This window comes from Rhineura floridana, chromosome 11, assembly GCF_030035675.1.
Source record: "Rhineura floridana isolate rRhiFlo1 chromosome 11, rRhiFlo1.hap2, whole genome shotgun sequence".
Classification (NCBI taxonomy): Eukaryota; Metazoa; Chordata; class Lepidosauria; order Squamata; family Rhineuridae; genus Rhineura; species Rhineura floridana.
In genome coordinates this window covers 56,621,813-56,637,338 of record NC_084490.1, presented here as the reverse complement: position 1 = coordinate 56,637,338, position 15,526 = coordinate 56,621,813, and the positions used below count along the sequence as shown (strand labels likewise).

General features: G+C 43.1%; 1 protein-coding gene across 3 annotated transcripts in view; it reads right to left on the bottom strand.

Moving 5' to 3' along the window:
* PIP4K2B (phosphatidylinositol-5-phosphate 4-kinase type 2 beta) overlaps positions 1–15,166 on the bottom strand; it is a 56,313-nt gene extending 41,147 nt beyond the window's left edge. For 2 of the 3 annotated variants that reach the window (XM_061588920.1, XM_061588921.1), the window contains exon 1: positions 13,974–15,049. In XM_061588920.1, coding sequence (XP_061444904.1) covers positions 13,974–14,150 — 177 coding nt within the window. In that variant the 5' untranslated portion in view covers positions 14,151–15,049. Of the gene's footprint in view, positions 1–13,973; positions 15,050–15,078 lie in introns of those variants that run through there. The other variant, XM_061588923.1, reaches the window with a different exon arrangement.
* Positions 15,167–15,526: the final 360 nt, after the last annotated feature.

Genomic DNA, 15,526 nt, shown 5'->3' with positions numbered 1-15,526 from the left:
GGCTCTTCTTATGTGCTTATGTTCTTTTATCAACTCACTGGCCACATTTGGATGGTGGAAAGCCATGATTAAACCAAGAAGCCTCTAATTAAACATAGTTTTCCACTGTTGTATAAACCAGGAAACCATGGTTCACATATTAAACCAGTCTGGAAAGTCTCACAGTACGATAACTTGGGGAAGCCAAATGATTGTCATGAAGTCACATGTGATAGCTTGAACCTGCTCGCTGTGGTCTTGGGTGACACTCTTCCAGGGACATGAATAGTCCACATTACAAAAAAATATACTTATCTGTAGCTAGTCAATCAGAATTCTTTGTCAAGAAAAGTTGAATTCTACAACCTAAGAGATTAGCATGACTTTCTGCTTGCAGTACAGAGCTAGAACGTTTTGGCCATACTCTTTTTGTGTGTGCATAATCTATTCTCATTTAATAGTCTTTTAAAGGCAAGGCCCCTGATCAGTGGAAGTTTCATTCAGCTCATGATGTTACAGCAGACATTGCCTACACACTTTCAAGGGTATCTTTGCAACCATTAGGGCTAGAAACTTGCTCTTATATTTTAAAAGAAAGCACACTTTATGGTGCAAGAGCTGAGTGCAAAGGTATGGCCAAAACATTCTAGCTCTGTATTGCAAGTAGAAATTGCAGGCATATGGAAATTTGCAAATTACCCAGGACAGACTGTCTCACGTAGCTCAAATGGAGCAGGTAAGATTCACTGAGGTAAGACTTACTCATTTTTGGTTGCAGCACCAACTGATTATTATTATTATTATTTATTACATTTATATCCTGCCCTTCCTCCCGGTAGGAGCCCAGGGTGGCAAACAAAACACTAAAACACTCTAAAACATCATAAAAACAGACTTTAAAATATATTAAAATAAAACATCTTTAAAAACATATTAAAACAAAACATCTTTAAAAACATCTTTTTTAAAAAGCTTTAAAAATATCTTAAAAAGCAATTCCAGCACAGACGCAGCCTGGAATAAGGTTTCTACTTAAAAGGCTTGTTGAAAGAGGAAAGTTTTATTTAGGCACCAAAAAGATAACAGAGATGGTGCCTGTCTAATATTTAAGGCAAGGGAATTCCACAGGGTAGGTGCCACTATGCTAAAAGTCCACTTCCTACATTTTGCGGAATAGGCCTCCTGATGATATCTGCAGGAGGCCCTCACCTGCAGAATGTAGTGATTGACTGGGTATATAAGGGGTAAGACGATCTCTTAGGTATCCTGGTTCCAAGCTGTATACGGCTTTGTGCACCAGAAACAGAACCTTGAACTTAGCCCAGTAGCTAATGGGCACGTGGTGCAATTATTTCAGCAATGGGGTGACATGTTTGCAATACCCTGCCCCAGTGAGCAGTCGTGCAACTGCATTTTGCATCAGCTGCAGCTTCCAGACCAACCTAGTCTTGATGGTCAGAGAGGTGGTGTCGCTTTGCTCTGTCAGAATACCATAATCCATGCCAAGTTTCCAGTCCGAATGGGTTCCCCATTTTGAGTGTTTACATCTGGTGCTGGAGTCACAGGATACATTCGGGATTCTTTCAGTGTACTGGCCACCCCACTACCCAGCAGTCTCCCTAGTTGTCTTGAAAGAGGTAGACTTGATATCAAAAATTCCCAGAATATTACTCCTGGGAGGCTTCAACAGCCATCTCAAGGCCTTCAAGCAGGAGCAGCTCAGGGCTTCATGATAACCATGGGGCTGTTCCAAATTATCTTACACAAGGGAGAAAACACTAATGGTTATGTAAGAAGCTCAAGTTGCTCTATACTGAGTCAGACCATTAGTCCCTCTAGCTCAGTATTCTCTACACCATTGTTCCTGTCCCTAAATGTTGTTGGACTACAACTCCCATCATCCCCAGATAGCATGGTCAAAGACTACAACTCCCATCCTTGACCATCAAAATCTAGGGACGCAAAGTTGAAGAACACTGTTCTGCACTGATCACTAGGAGTTTCTCATCCCCACCTGGAGATATTAGGGCTCGAACCCAGGAACTTCTTCATGCAAAGCATGAGCTCGATCACTGAACTATAGCCCCTCCCCAATACATATGATAGGCCATATACTCTGATTTTTGGGAATGGGCTGGATGCTGATAATCTGTGTTGAGGGGGGCGATTTTCAACTCCCTTGCCATGATCAGGTAATTAACCGATAAAGTTTAGGTAACTGACATTCCCAAACCTCTGCAGATGTGGAGGACCATTCGGATAGTGTGCCTGATGCATCTAGTTGGTTTCCAAATGCCTTTGAGGGATTTTCCTGCTGACACAGCTAGTGCTTGTGTTGATCCTTTCATTTGCTTCTGGAATTCTTAGATGGTATTATTTATTTACTTATATTTATACCCTGCCTTTCTTTCATCATAGAACCCAAGGTAACATACATGCGGTTCTCAGGCATTCTCCCATCCAGGCACTGACCAGACTCAGACTTGCTTAGCTTCAGCAAGGTGGCCTCGTGTGCCTTCAGACCATAGCCTAGGTATGTCTGAAATTCTTACATATCTCAGGCAATCAACACAATTGCTCCTGAGCATCCTCTCCTTCCCATTACAGCCAAATTGCTCTCTGGTATTCTAAAGAGTTTGAGACAATGAAATGGCTGAAATGGTGACTAGAATGCAGATGGAGAAAAAACTTGTGGGGAGTCCATCCGAATCCTGGCAAGAGCCTATTTGAAGGATCAGGACACCTAAAATATCATCTTATCACCTACATACCCAACCAATCACTGTGTTCTGCAGGAGAAGATATTCTGCAGACACCATCCTATCAAGAGGTCCAAACGGTGACTTTAGTGTGGTGGCACCTACCCTTTGGAACTCCCTCCCATTGCAGATCAAACAAGCACCATCTGCATTATCTTTTCAGTGTCTGCTAAATACATTTCTCTTTCAACAAGCCTTCTAAAATCTTTATCCCAGTTGGCATCTGCCTTGGATTTGAATGGATTTTGTCAGTGCTGTTGTTTTAAACTGTTTCTATATGTATAGCTGTTTTTAAAAATTGTTTTATATATTCAATTGTTTTAACTCTTTTTATATGTGTAACTTTTATAGATGATATTAGGTTGTTAACCACTTTGGAATGCCTCCTGGGAAGGGATTCATAAATGAAATTAACAACTAATTGATGGTGATGGCAGCAAGATCATACTTCTCTGCCACCACCATGTCTGTGCAATGTCCAGTGGAGTTCTTCTGAGTAGTTAAGGACCCGTTCCAACTTGCCCCTCAGGTGGATTCTGCTGAGCTCCAAGAAGCCCATTGAAATTCTTCTGCAGGCATTTTGCAGGTAAAATTGCTGATGTCCGGTCCAACTTGGATCTTAGGGTTGTATTCACCTAAGTCCTACTCAAAGTAGACCCCTTAAAATTAATGACCCTAAGGCTAATCATGTCTATTAACTTCAATGGACCTGTTCCTATTTCCAAGTAGGACTAGCAGTGAATACCATCCACAGGGTAAATGCGACCAAAACACAGGACATTCCCTGTGAACAGAGCACATGGTCACAGAGTCCAATACCTTTGGACTGATCTCAGTTACTGCAGCCTGTGAATGTGGACAGGGTGCTTGGAGTGAAGTATGCCCTACTAACTATACCTTGCTGTTCGCAACTGATAAAAGATAGCTGAGATGCAGTGAATGGTTGGGGGTGATCTGGAAGATATCTAATGCTTCACTGAAGGAAGGGGTCATTCTAGCCACCTTCAAAGAAGTGGCCATGAGGTCCCTACTAAAAGAAACTCCCACCAGACCCACACAATTTCACCAACTCTTAGTCTAACTTATCTCACAGGGCTCCTGCGAGGATAACATGGTTTGACTGTTTCATTTTATGTATAGTTTGTTTTTATGTGCACTGCTCAGAAATGAGAATGATGAAGAGGTATTTAAATGTCTTAAACATTTATTTATTTATTTATTGTACTTGTATACTGCCCCATAGCCGAAGCTCTCTGGGCGGTTTACAGTTAATTAATTCATAAAATGAAGAATATATGCCACCTTGAGCTCTTTGAATATAAACATAATAATAATGATATTGCCCAGTAGCAGATGGCTGAGGTGACCATTCACCTTCAGGCATTTCTAGATGACTCTGATTTTTATGGACCCGTTTCAATCTGCCTTTCAGCCCAGTTTTGGGACTGAAATGGCATGGTTGCTCTGGCTGTGTGGAGAGCAACAGGAAGTACGTCCCTGTTAATCCTCCTGGACCTCTCAACAACTTTTGCTGTGCTGACCATCCTTCCTTCTAGAATACATAGCTGGGTTGGGGGCCAAAGGCACCGTTGCAGCGGGTTTACTCTTACCTGGAACACTAGGTTTCAGAGTGTAATAGTGCCAGGGGACTGGAGATCAACACTGCTACAGTGCTCCACTAGATTCTATACCAGGTGTGGGGAACCTTTGGCCTTCCAGATGTTGCCAAAGGCTGCTTGGAGCTGTAGTTCAATCAACATCTAGAGCACCAAAGATTCCCCACACCTGTTCTATACTGATCTCCATGCTATTTAACATCTATATGAAATTGTTGGGAGTGGTCATCAGGGAGTTTAGAGTTGGATATCATTAATATGTACATGAAATTTCTCTTTCATGTACCTTGGACACAGGTAGAGTTGTGGTGACCCTGAACAGTAATGGCCTGGATAAAACCCAAATAGGGGCTTCGTTTATATCTTGGGGATCTTTGTTGATCCAGGAACCACTGGATGCTCAAGTGACACCAGTTTCTTGTAATACTTTGGCAGGGATGCCAGCTGCATCCCCTCTTGAAGAGATGATCGGGCTTTTCATGAATACTCTTAACAATGTCTAAGGGAGGAGCCATAATAGCTCACTGGTTGAACACTTGCTTTGCATGCAGAAGGTCCCAGGTTCAATCTCCAAGCAGAGCTGAGAGAGAACCCGGTCTGAAAACCTGGTGAGACACTGGCAGTCAATGTACACAATACTGAGCTAGATGGACCAATGGTCTGATTCAGTATAAGGCAGCTTCCTATATTCCTAAGCTAAATTACTATAATGTGTTCTGTGTGCAGCTACCCTTGAAAAGCTTCAGAAACTTCATCTGGTTCAGAAAGCAGCATCCTGGCCAGTACAGAGTCACACTAGCTAACCATTTGTTTCCAGGCTCAGTTTAGCCTGGAGTCAGGGCTGAAAAAATCACCTTTCTTCACATGAACCTGTCCAATAGCAAATATCTTCAACAAAGGCTCTTTTTGCTGGGCACCTTCCCTCCCAAGAGATCAGGCAGGCAGCCACTGGAGAGATGACCTTGCCACTGGTGGTAGTCTAATTATAGAATTCACTCCCCCCCCAAAATCATGTGGCTGGCACGTGAGTTACTATATTTAAATCATCATCCTTTATTGCATAGCCAATAGACCGTAGCAGGAACAAACAAAGTACAAATACACAGCACATACAATTAACAGATTATTATACACTGGCTTCCAGAACCGCTTAAATTACTTTAGCTTGTAATACTTGCGTAATAACTAGCTATAAGCTGTAAATCATCCGGTGCATAACGTACAGTCAGACCTTCAGTCCCATCAGGTCCTTTCTAATCACCATTGCTTGGTTTAAGTATTTGGCCACACTTAAAGTGACTAGTTCGTCAGAGCCCTGAATAAGAATCTTTAAAAGTGTACTGGCCGAACGACCATGATAATTTAAAAGAATAGGATTTAAAAGATCTGTTCTGACATCCTCGTAAAATTTGCATTTAAAAAGGACATGCATGACCGTCTCCACCTCATGCACATCACAAGGGCAAAATCTAGTATTTCTTGGGATCTTTTCATATCTGCCCTCCAACAGTTTCGAAGGAAGGGCATCAAATCGAGCCAAAGTAAAGGCCCACCTATATTTAGGGATAAAAAGCCAGTACAGATAACGCATCCCTTCCATACAAGGCAATGCGGGTAATCCCAATGCCCTGGGAGAACATGGCCCCTTGGCCGCTGCCAGCAGTTCTTCATTATCTATGTCAATGAGACGTCTTTTAACCAATGCCTTGGCCGCTTGGAAATCCATCCATAGCAGTTCTTGGGGTAAAAGACCAAGTGACTCAAATGTCAGCCTGACCAATTTAGGCCACGTTGCATTATAAGAATCATTTAAAATCTGTCTAGCATAAGATTTTAAAGAAAGCTTACAGAAGCAGCGTAACCAATAATAAATTGTGTGGAGGCAAGCTAAACATTTTAAGGAATTACTATATTTCAGTTGCCAGTCCAGCAAGTTTTGCTGGGCTTTTCATGGCATCCGACTTTCCTTTTAGGATTGTTTTCCCGTATTCTGTGCTTTGTCTCCTTGCTCTTGGTTTGCTTTATTGATTTTTTTGTCGCCTGTTGCTTTTTAACTATCTTATTTTGTCAACCACCTTGAAACTTATGGGAAAAGGCAGGATACAAATCTTTCAAAATAGATAAATGAACAATAACCCATTGAGTACATTTACACAGTTGTGTTCTCAACTAGCTCATTGAGAACAGACCCTATATACTTTGAAAAGAACAGTTTCTCATATTTGGGGTCGATCAATTTGCATTTTTCACCTATAAAATTCCATCCTGACAGTGTTGCGATATTTTGTTCCTCAGGCAACCAGATCTATAGAGCAGTGGTTCCCAACCTTTATGAGCACGGGACCCCCTTTATAAGCTGGAAAAAAATTGTGACCCCGTCCCCCCAGGTAGGCAGGCTGGCTGCCAGGAAGGAAGGGGGAAAGCAGCCTTTCTTTGCAGGCTTGCTTCTTTTTGCTTCACAAGAAGCCCTCTCCTCTCATTCTAAGTAAGGGTGTTGCCAGTAGCGGCAGTGCAAGGAGACGGGAATCAGTGATAGTAATCCCCTCTTCTTCCTGGTAGCTCCACCCTCAGCCTCCTTTGGCATCTGCCATGTATTTTATAGGCAGATGCCTGCCCTTAGTGTGCCCGAAAGATGCTCTGGAGCTTCAGAAAAGACCTCCCCTCTCGTTTGGAGCAAGGGGGAGGTGTCATCAGCAGCGGCAGTGGGAAGCAGACAGTGTCGAGGGAGTGAAGACTTTTTAAAAAATAATAATAAATAATTCATTTCTTTACTGTTCACGCCCCCCTCTGGATTACTTCATAGCCCCCTTGGGGGTCCTGGTCCCCAGGCTGGGAACCACTGCTATAGAGTATAACTTAGACTGACATTTCTCAGCTTCAAGTGCCACTGCCAGCACATTTATATTTGGACTAAATGCCCTTCCCCCCCACAGAAGTTGGATTTGGAAAAGCCACCATTAATGAAGCCAATCTGAAAGAACTTCTCGCATTCACCCCAGGTCTTTGTGAGGATGAAGTTGGCTGAGAAGTTGTGCTTACATTTGAAAGGCATGTTGACTATATCGTACAACAGGGGTAGCCAACGTGATGCCCTCCATATGCTTGTTGGACTTAACTCCCATCAGCCCCAGCTAGTATAACCAATAATCAGGAAGGATGGGACTTGTAGAGTAACAACAGTTGGAGGACACTACATTGGCTACCCTGCCATACATTATGTGGATGAAAATAATGCTATTAGCATCTGTCCCATGAAGTGAAAAGTTTATTTGGTAAGTTATATTTGAATATCCCAGGTCTGATGTTTCATTCACTACAAAGCAGTAACTATGCACATTTCAGAATCCTCAGAATTTCTGTTTTATTCACTTTTATATGTTTTAATATTGCTATTTTACTGGTTTTAGATTGTGTTTTTGTTTTAATGTTGTAATAATATATTTTTGTTTTTCAGTCTGTAACCTGCTTAGAGATTTTTGAACTATTAAGCGCTATATAAATGCTTCTTTAAAAAAATAGTTCCAGTTACTTCAGTGGAACTCACCTGCTCCTCCCTCTGGGCTGTTTGAGGGGTGGCTCCTGCAAAATTCCATATGTACAGAAATTCCACCTGCCCTATGGAGCTGGTAGATGGAAGTGAAATACTTTTACATAAAGCTTCAGCAGTATCACAGTAAAAATACATTCTTCACCAGCTTCCATAACAACAGGCAGCCACCTTCCTCACACCTGTAGGAAAGGCCAATTAATATTTCCTCCCTTTTTGCCCAGCCACTGCTGATGGACGTAGGACCAGGGCTGTGGAGTCGGTATGTCAAACCTTCGACTCCGACTCCTCTATTTTTCTACTGTCCGACTCAGATTCCTTCATAAATGGCAAATGTATATCAATTTTTCTACTGTCTGACTCTCCTTCATAAATGGCAAATGTATATTAATGTATTAATATTAATAAATTAATATTAATATTAAAATATTAATTTTATTTTGAAGTTGGAGTCAGTACATTTCTACCGACTCCGACTCCACCCAAAATTGCTTCCAACTCCGACTCCGACTCCACCCAAAATTGCTTCCAACTCTGACTCCACAGCCCTGCATAGGACACCACTTTCTAGGCACTGGGGAGGCTTATGGCATTCCTCCTTTGCCTGTCAGCTGCAGTTACACCAAGGAATCCTGGTGAATCTTTACTCCCTCCTTTAGAATGATGTCACTCCTCATGCACTGGCAGAGGAAGGGATCAATGTGACATGGAACCTCTCCAACAGGGACAGAGTAGTGGGTGCATCTAACATGGTGGCTTAGTTTTCCCATGACTTTTCAGCCCCTTTTGCAACATTGATATATGCCCTGCTGCCACTGTTTAGGAATCAATATCATGAGGAATACAATCGATGGCCTTGGGCAAGGAAGTGCTTCAGAGAATGACCAAAGTTTCAAAAGACAATGTAATTCTCATTGGGAGAGTGGGAGCAACCATTCCCCACAGCTTCCCATCATGGGGTGGTCCAGAGTAGACTATTTCAACCTTGGGTTCCCAAATGTTGTTGGACTACAACTCCCATCATTTCTGACCAAGATGGAAGAATTATGGCCTAGAGAAAATGAGCACTGCAGAAAGGAGCCTGCAGAACAAATCACTCCCTGTGACTTGAGTGAGCATGTCAAGGTACGTACTGCAAGGAAAGCAAAAATAAAACTCTACAAATTAATGAAAGGTGGTGTTGGTGGTAGAACAGGATTTCCTTCCAAACTCTAATTGTAGTGGTCAATCAGGTCCTGAGCATGCAAATTAGTAATCCATTTTTCAAAGCAAGTTATCTTTTGGGGTCCACTTTTTGCAATAAGTAACTTACAAATTTTCTGGTTTATCAGCAACAACATACCTTGCCTCAGAACTGCCCCTCAGTATAAGCCTCTAATCTTCTTTCATACCCCTAAGCTAGTCCTTCCTGGATTTCTAATAGCCAGGGCAGATTATTTTTCCCTGAATGAAACTATGCAGCAATTTAACTCTTATACCGGAGAAGTAAGAAGAGGCCCTATAGGTCAGTGACATAGTGGCAATTTTGCATGCAGAAGGACTGTGCTTCACACCCCAGCATTTCCAGTTCAGGTACCAAAGCTGGGAAAGGCCTCTCTGCCTGAGACCTTGGACAGCAGCCTAGTCAGCAGACAATTCTGGTCTAGACAGCAAGCAGTGGTCTGACTCAGCATAAGACAGCATCACATAGTTCTTTTACATGCAAGACTAAGAATCACCCATGGCCCATCCCCTACCTGGGCTTGCTCCCAATTGGAAGGAATCAATACAAGTGCAGTGATTCATACAGAAACACTCCGAGGTCAAGTAATTTTGTTGTATTGAGTGACTGAATGAACCAATCACTCCTGATGCAGCAGAATCAGGAGCGTTTGGTTCATTCAGTCACACCTGATAGAGCTGCTGTAGTTGCATCCTGCACTGAGCAAGAGCTCACCATACAACAGGGATAGCCAATGTGCTGTCCTCCAGATGTTGTTAAACTACAACTCCCATCAGCCCCAGCAAGCACAACCAATGGTCAGGGATGATGGGAGTTCTAGTCCAAAAACATCTGGAGGGCACAATGTTGACTATCCCTGTTGTGTGCCAACCCCCTGCTCAGTGCAGAATGCAGCTACAGCATCTCTGTATCAGGTGTGATTGAATGAACTGGTCACTCCTGATGCAGGAAAGTTACTTGACCTCAGAGGATATCCTCCCACCCTGCCCCCAGCTCTTATGATACAGCAGAATTTCCAGCAGAGGATGACTGGAATGATGCAAGCAGTCAATTGTGCAGTCCCCTCTGTGGGTGGCTACTGTGGGCTCATTGGAGCCTTTCGGTTAGTTAATTCATTTGTTTTTCATAGCACACTAACTGTTTGCTCATGGCAAACAATTAGGGAAGGACTCCCTTCAACTCTTCATGACATACCTAAGAGCAGCCCTGTTGGATCTTATCATGGGTTTTTCAACTGCAGGGGTGGAGAAAACTGGTGCATCCCAGATGCTGCTGGACTACATGTCCCATTAGCCCTGGCCAGCATGGCCAATGGCCAGGAGGTGATGGGAGCTGGAGTCCAAAAACATCTGAAGGGCCACAGGGTCCCTTTCCCTGGTCTAGTTCAACATACTGTACCCACTAGTGGCAGGCAGATGGGAAGCCCACTGCCCTTGTCTGTTTGTTATTAGTATTGTCTGATGACATGGAATATTCTGGACAGGACCTGCCAATCATGATTGTCTCTTTATTCTTTGCAAGTCAGCTCCAGTCACCAGATGGGGCAAATTCTCACTGTATTCTTGGACAGAAGCTGTAAATATTCCAAAGATTGGGGGAGCACCATGGTGTTGGTGTTTTGTTTTTGCAGAGTCATTATTGCATGTTGTGTGTGTGTTGAACTCAATTTCAATGTCAAAAAGCCAACTCTTGATTTTAAATAGCAGTTAGCTCAAATAATCAGGATGGGGAGAAATCCGCACAATTTGTTTACTAAAAAGAGCCAAATGACTAAGAAGCCAAACTCTGCCTCTCTCTAAGAACACACAAATTGCCATCTCTGGGTTGTACTGAAGGGGCATATAGCATAGCACTCCCACCTCCGATAGGGGACAGCCAGGTGCCTCCAAGAAGTACAGAGATACAGCATGAAGGCAACAGCTTTCTACTGCTGTTTGCCCTCAGCATCTGGCAATCATAGGTATCCTGCTCCTGCATGTGGAGGCTGTATTTAGCTGTTGTGACTAATAGCTACTGATAAACCTATTCCCCATAATTAATCTTTTATAAAACACCTTTTATGCTGATGGCAATCATCATCTGTTGTGGCAAGAAATCCCACAGATTAACTACTCCAACCCAAACTCACCCAATCAATTTGGCTGGATTAGTCCAAGCTATTTATGTTATTTACTGTGTTTGCTTGATGCCTTTCCTAATGCTTCAGACAACATAAGCAAATTAAATAACACAGCTTAAAATTAAAACATTATTCCAAAATTACAGGTCAGCTATGGCAAGCAAAAGCATTAGTTTAAAAACCAGAGTGAATAATTTCACTCCACCCGGTTTCTTCACTCAGTTTGTCAATCTCCACATAGAAAGTCCAAGTCTCCTTTGCCCTTCAAAGTCTGCCTACAACTTTAGCAACACGCCTACCGAAACATGTTGCTAAAGTTGGCATTCTCTCTGCTTACTCCTTATTTTGTCTCAGATTTGGGATGGGGGTAGAAAGAAAGAGAGAAAGGAGAATATCCTGTAATTTGAGAATAGAATGCAATATCACAGAGTTTAAGAAACATTCACATAGGACAACATTGCCATATTTTTCACAAAGCATGTGATAATTTAGGGAAAGGGGACACTTTACTCATATACATTATACATGGTGTGAATATTCACTGTCAACCATTGAATAATTCATCCTACTGCAGTTCCAGGTGATATAAACAATATACCTCTCATACACATCCATACACATATCCACACTTGGTTTCTGTCCCCAACCCACAGGAGGATGGGGGCTACTACTACTCAAACAAATGTTCCCTCCATGTTCTCTATGCCCATTGTAGCAGAGATAGCAAACATATTTAGGACACAGACCAGAAACCTGGTACCTGTAGCCCTCCAGAGGTTGTTGAACTACAACTCCCATGATCCCACTAGCCATTCTGGTTTGGCCTGATAGGAGCTGGAGTCCAACAACATTTAGAAAGCCACAGGTACCCTATCCCTGTTTCAGGGGGGTATCATACTGTACTTTTCAGTGCTTTTGACAACTGTGGTCAGAATTCAGAAGTATGTATCTGAGTGTGAGTGTAGAGTCAATTGTAACAAAAGCAATTATTAATTGCAGTAGTTGGTAAAACTATCAACTACAGTATTGTTTTATAGTTTATAGAAGAAGCCACCCTGGGCTCCTTCTAGGAGGAAGGGTGGGATATACATTTAATAAATGAATGAATGAATACTATGTATTTATATAGTACCCTGCGGCGTACTGGAAATTTTACCATCTTCTCTTCCCCTCCTCGCAGGAACTCTGTGAGGTAATCTTCCCATTTTACACAGGTGACTGAAGCTGAGAGGCAATAAATTGCAACTGAGCGAGCCCAGGATGAAGTGGGATTTAAACCTAGATCCAGTGAAACCCCTCTGCCCTCAAAGAGGAAGTTACCACTCATTTCTGTCACTTGGAGTAAAAGGAAGAGTTTGCATAAGGTTCACAAAATTTCATTTGCCTGGCCACCAAAGCACCTATATTTGTAGGACATTTGAAATATTAATCAAATTTCATCAGTTTTCAACTCCATCCAAAAATATGCATGTGTGTATTTTTGTTTTAAACTGTCTTACTAAACTTAAAAAATCAAAATTCATCATAGGAAAAAATGTGCATTTATAGAAACAAGTTTATTGTCTTCAACTTATCCCAACCAATACACAGGAGCTGATCTAAAAGCGGGAATTTGTTTGTAAGGATTTAATTTTGGGTGCAATCCTGTATGTACCACTTGTCAATTGGGCTTACTTCTGAGTAGATTATAGGATAGCACTATTAATCATTCAAGGGGCTGACACCTTTTGACCCTTCCCTCCATAAGAGCAGATGAGAAGCATCAGCAGGGAAAGTAATCCTTGATAAGGTAAACTGGAAAGATGGAATTATCCCTGTATATTAGAATCAGATCCACACCTCTATGTGTCAACGACATCTATGTAGAATGGCCCTCATTCAAGTTCACTTAAGACAGTGCTGTTACCCTTTCACACAACTCTTAATGAGAACATAAAAAGAGCCCTGCTAGATCAGACCAAAGGCTCATTCTCAAAACGGCTAATCAGATGCCTATCAGAAGCCCATAAGCTCGACATGAGTGCAATAGTCCACTCACGGTCCCCAACAACTGGTATTCAGAGGTATACTATCTCCAGTACTAAAGGTAGTAGACATCCATAGCTTTATCCTACATTAACTTGTCTAATCTCATTCTGAAGTCATCAAAGTTGGTTGGCATCACTACAGCTTGTTGTAGTGACTTCTAGAGTTTAACCAGGCGCTATGTGAAGTACATCCTTTTGTCCTGTCCTGAATGCTCCAACATTCAGCTTCATTGGATGACCCCAGGTTCTTTTATTATGAGTATTATAACCCACTCTGCACACTATCTGATTATTTTTAAATGGAGGTGGGGAACTGTGAACCTCCAGATGTTGACAGACGACAACTCCCACCATCCCCGTCTATTGGCCTTGCTGAGTGGCCAGCCTGGTGGAAGCTGCACTGCAACGACATATGAAGAGACACATATTTCAAAAGATGGATTTTTCTATCATTTTTTCAATACGCGTTTTCATGCAGGAGACGGATTCTAATCCACGTTAGTAACAGAACCTGTAAGGACTGGTTATTCCAAGCTTAGTCATCCAAAAAAGTGGTTTAAATATCTGCCGTAAGACTCATTCAATGATAAGGTGTACATCTCCAAATGGAGATGGATGGATGCCATATTCTGTCTTCCACCCTGCGCATGAATAAGGGGAAGTAGGAGTGGGAAGCTGTCTACATTTGCACATCTCTCGCTCACCGTGTGGTTGACTCCCCACATAAGGACGCTGAGGAGCGGCTCGGAGGCTCGAAAGAGCTTCACTTTCTGGCAGACAAAATGCTTCTTCTTCGTCTTGGTCTTGGAAGCACTGAGCGCAGTTCCTAAAGCTGCACCGACGCTCGCTGCTGCCGTGCCCCCAGTACAGTTCGAGGCCATAGCAGTGAGATGATCTTCTGGACTCCTGGCTTCGAAAGAATCTCCGCCGCCTATCAGCAGAGTCTTTGCATGATACCAACTAGACCTCACCAACTTCTGCCTCCTCAAATGCTCATGCCAATGTCCTCCCAAAGAAAAGTCCCAGCCTTCTGTTCTTTTAATACCCACCCACCCCACTTATTAATGCTACTACTTAAAGATTATGCCCCTTGCCACAGCTCAAAATGGCACCACTTGCTCCATGTGTTGGTATTGCCTGGAATTCCTTTGAGTGGCATCAAGAGACCTGCCACTTTCACCTACTCACGGGTGTCACTAAAAGTTTATGCCCCTTAATCCTCCAAAGTGGTACCTCCTGTCTCCCTCTCCTGCTAAATGCACTGGTATCACCCGCAATGGGGCCTCCAGTTGTACCACATGGATTTTTCCTCACCCATTCACAATGGATCCCATATTAAGTCAGTGGCATGTCTTTAACTTCCCTGTTATTTTTCCCCAAGTGGTACTGCCCAGCCCCTCCTTCTTGCACTCAGAGCGACACCCCTCTAATCTCGTCAGTGGTATCCCCCCTCGAAAGCATTCAGTGGTACCATCTACACTCCACCCGTCTCTATTTCGTGCTGCTTCCTATTCCTTCCACCTACTCGGCAGTAGCACCTGAATCAGTATTACACACGCACACTATTCGTAACACTATCACCCACATATACACACCCCTTCCCCTACGTACAGACAGTGGTTCAGCTCAGAAAACTGGGCACCGTATAATCACCCCTCCATCCACAAATGGTTGGGTCCGCGCCCCACCCCCTGTCAACTGCCAAATAGAGCCGTCTGTCTTCCTACCGAACCGAACCTCGCTCCCCCTTCAGTCACTAGAGGTAGTTTCGTCCGCTGCCAATACGTCGCCCCGCCCCACCCCACCTACCCCCCGCGCTTCCTTCTCGGTGGTTTGCTCCACCGCGGAACGAGCTCTGCTCTCGGTTCCTGCGCAGAGACGTCAAGATGGCGGTGATCAGAGGGAGGGGCGGAGCGGGATGTACCATTATTGCTCGAGGGAGAAAGGTATTGAAAGAATCGTTAACATAAGAGACGTAAATATTCCTTTTGTGAGGCAAAAGTCGAATTGAGGTACGTTAAAGAAAGATATATCCAGTGGAGTCAGAATTATTCCTTACACTTCCTTTCTTTTAGTATTAGTACACTCCGAAGGGACAGTGACGTTCCAGAGAACCACGCCTCTCCGTTTTACGAATACAGCAACCAATCAGCGGCGAGGCGCCTGGAGTTATGAATGGAGAATTACGAAGGTAAGTCAGAGTGTCTATTTTTACAGACAGCGCCACCTATGGCTGGAGTAGACCTCGGGCTAGAAT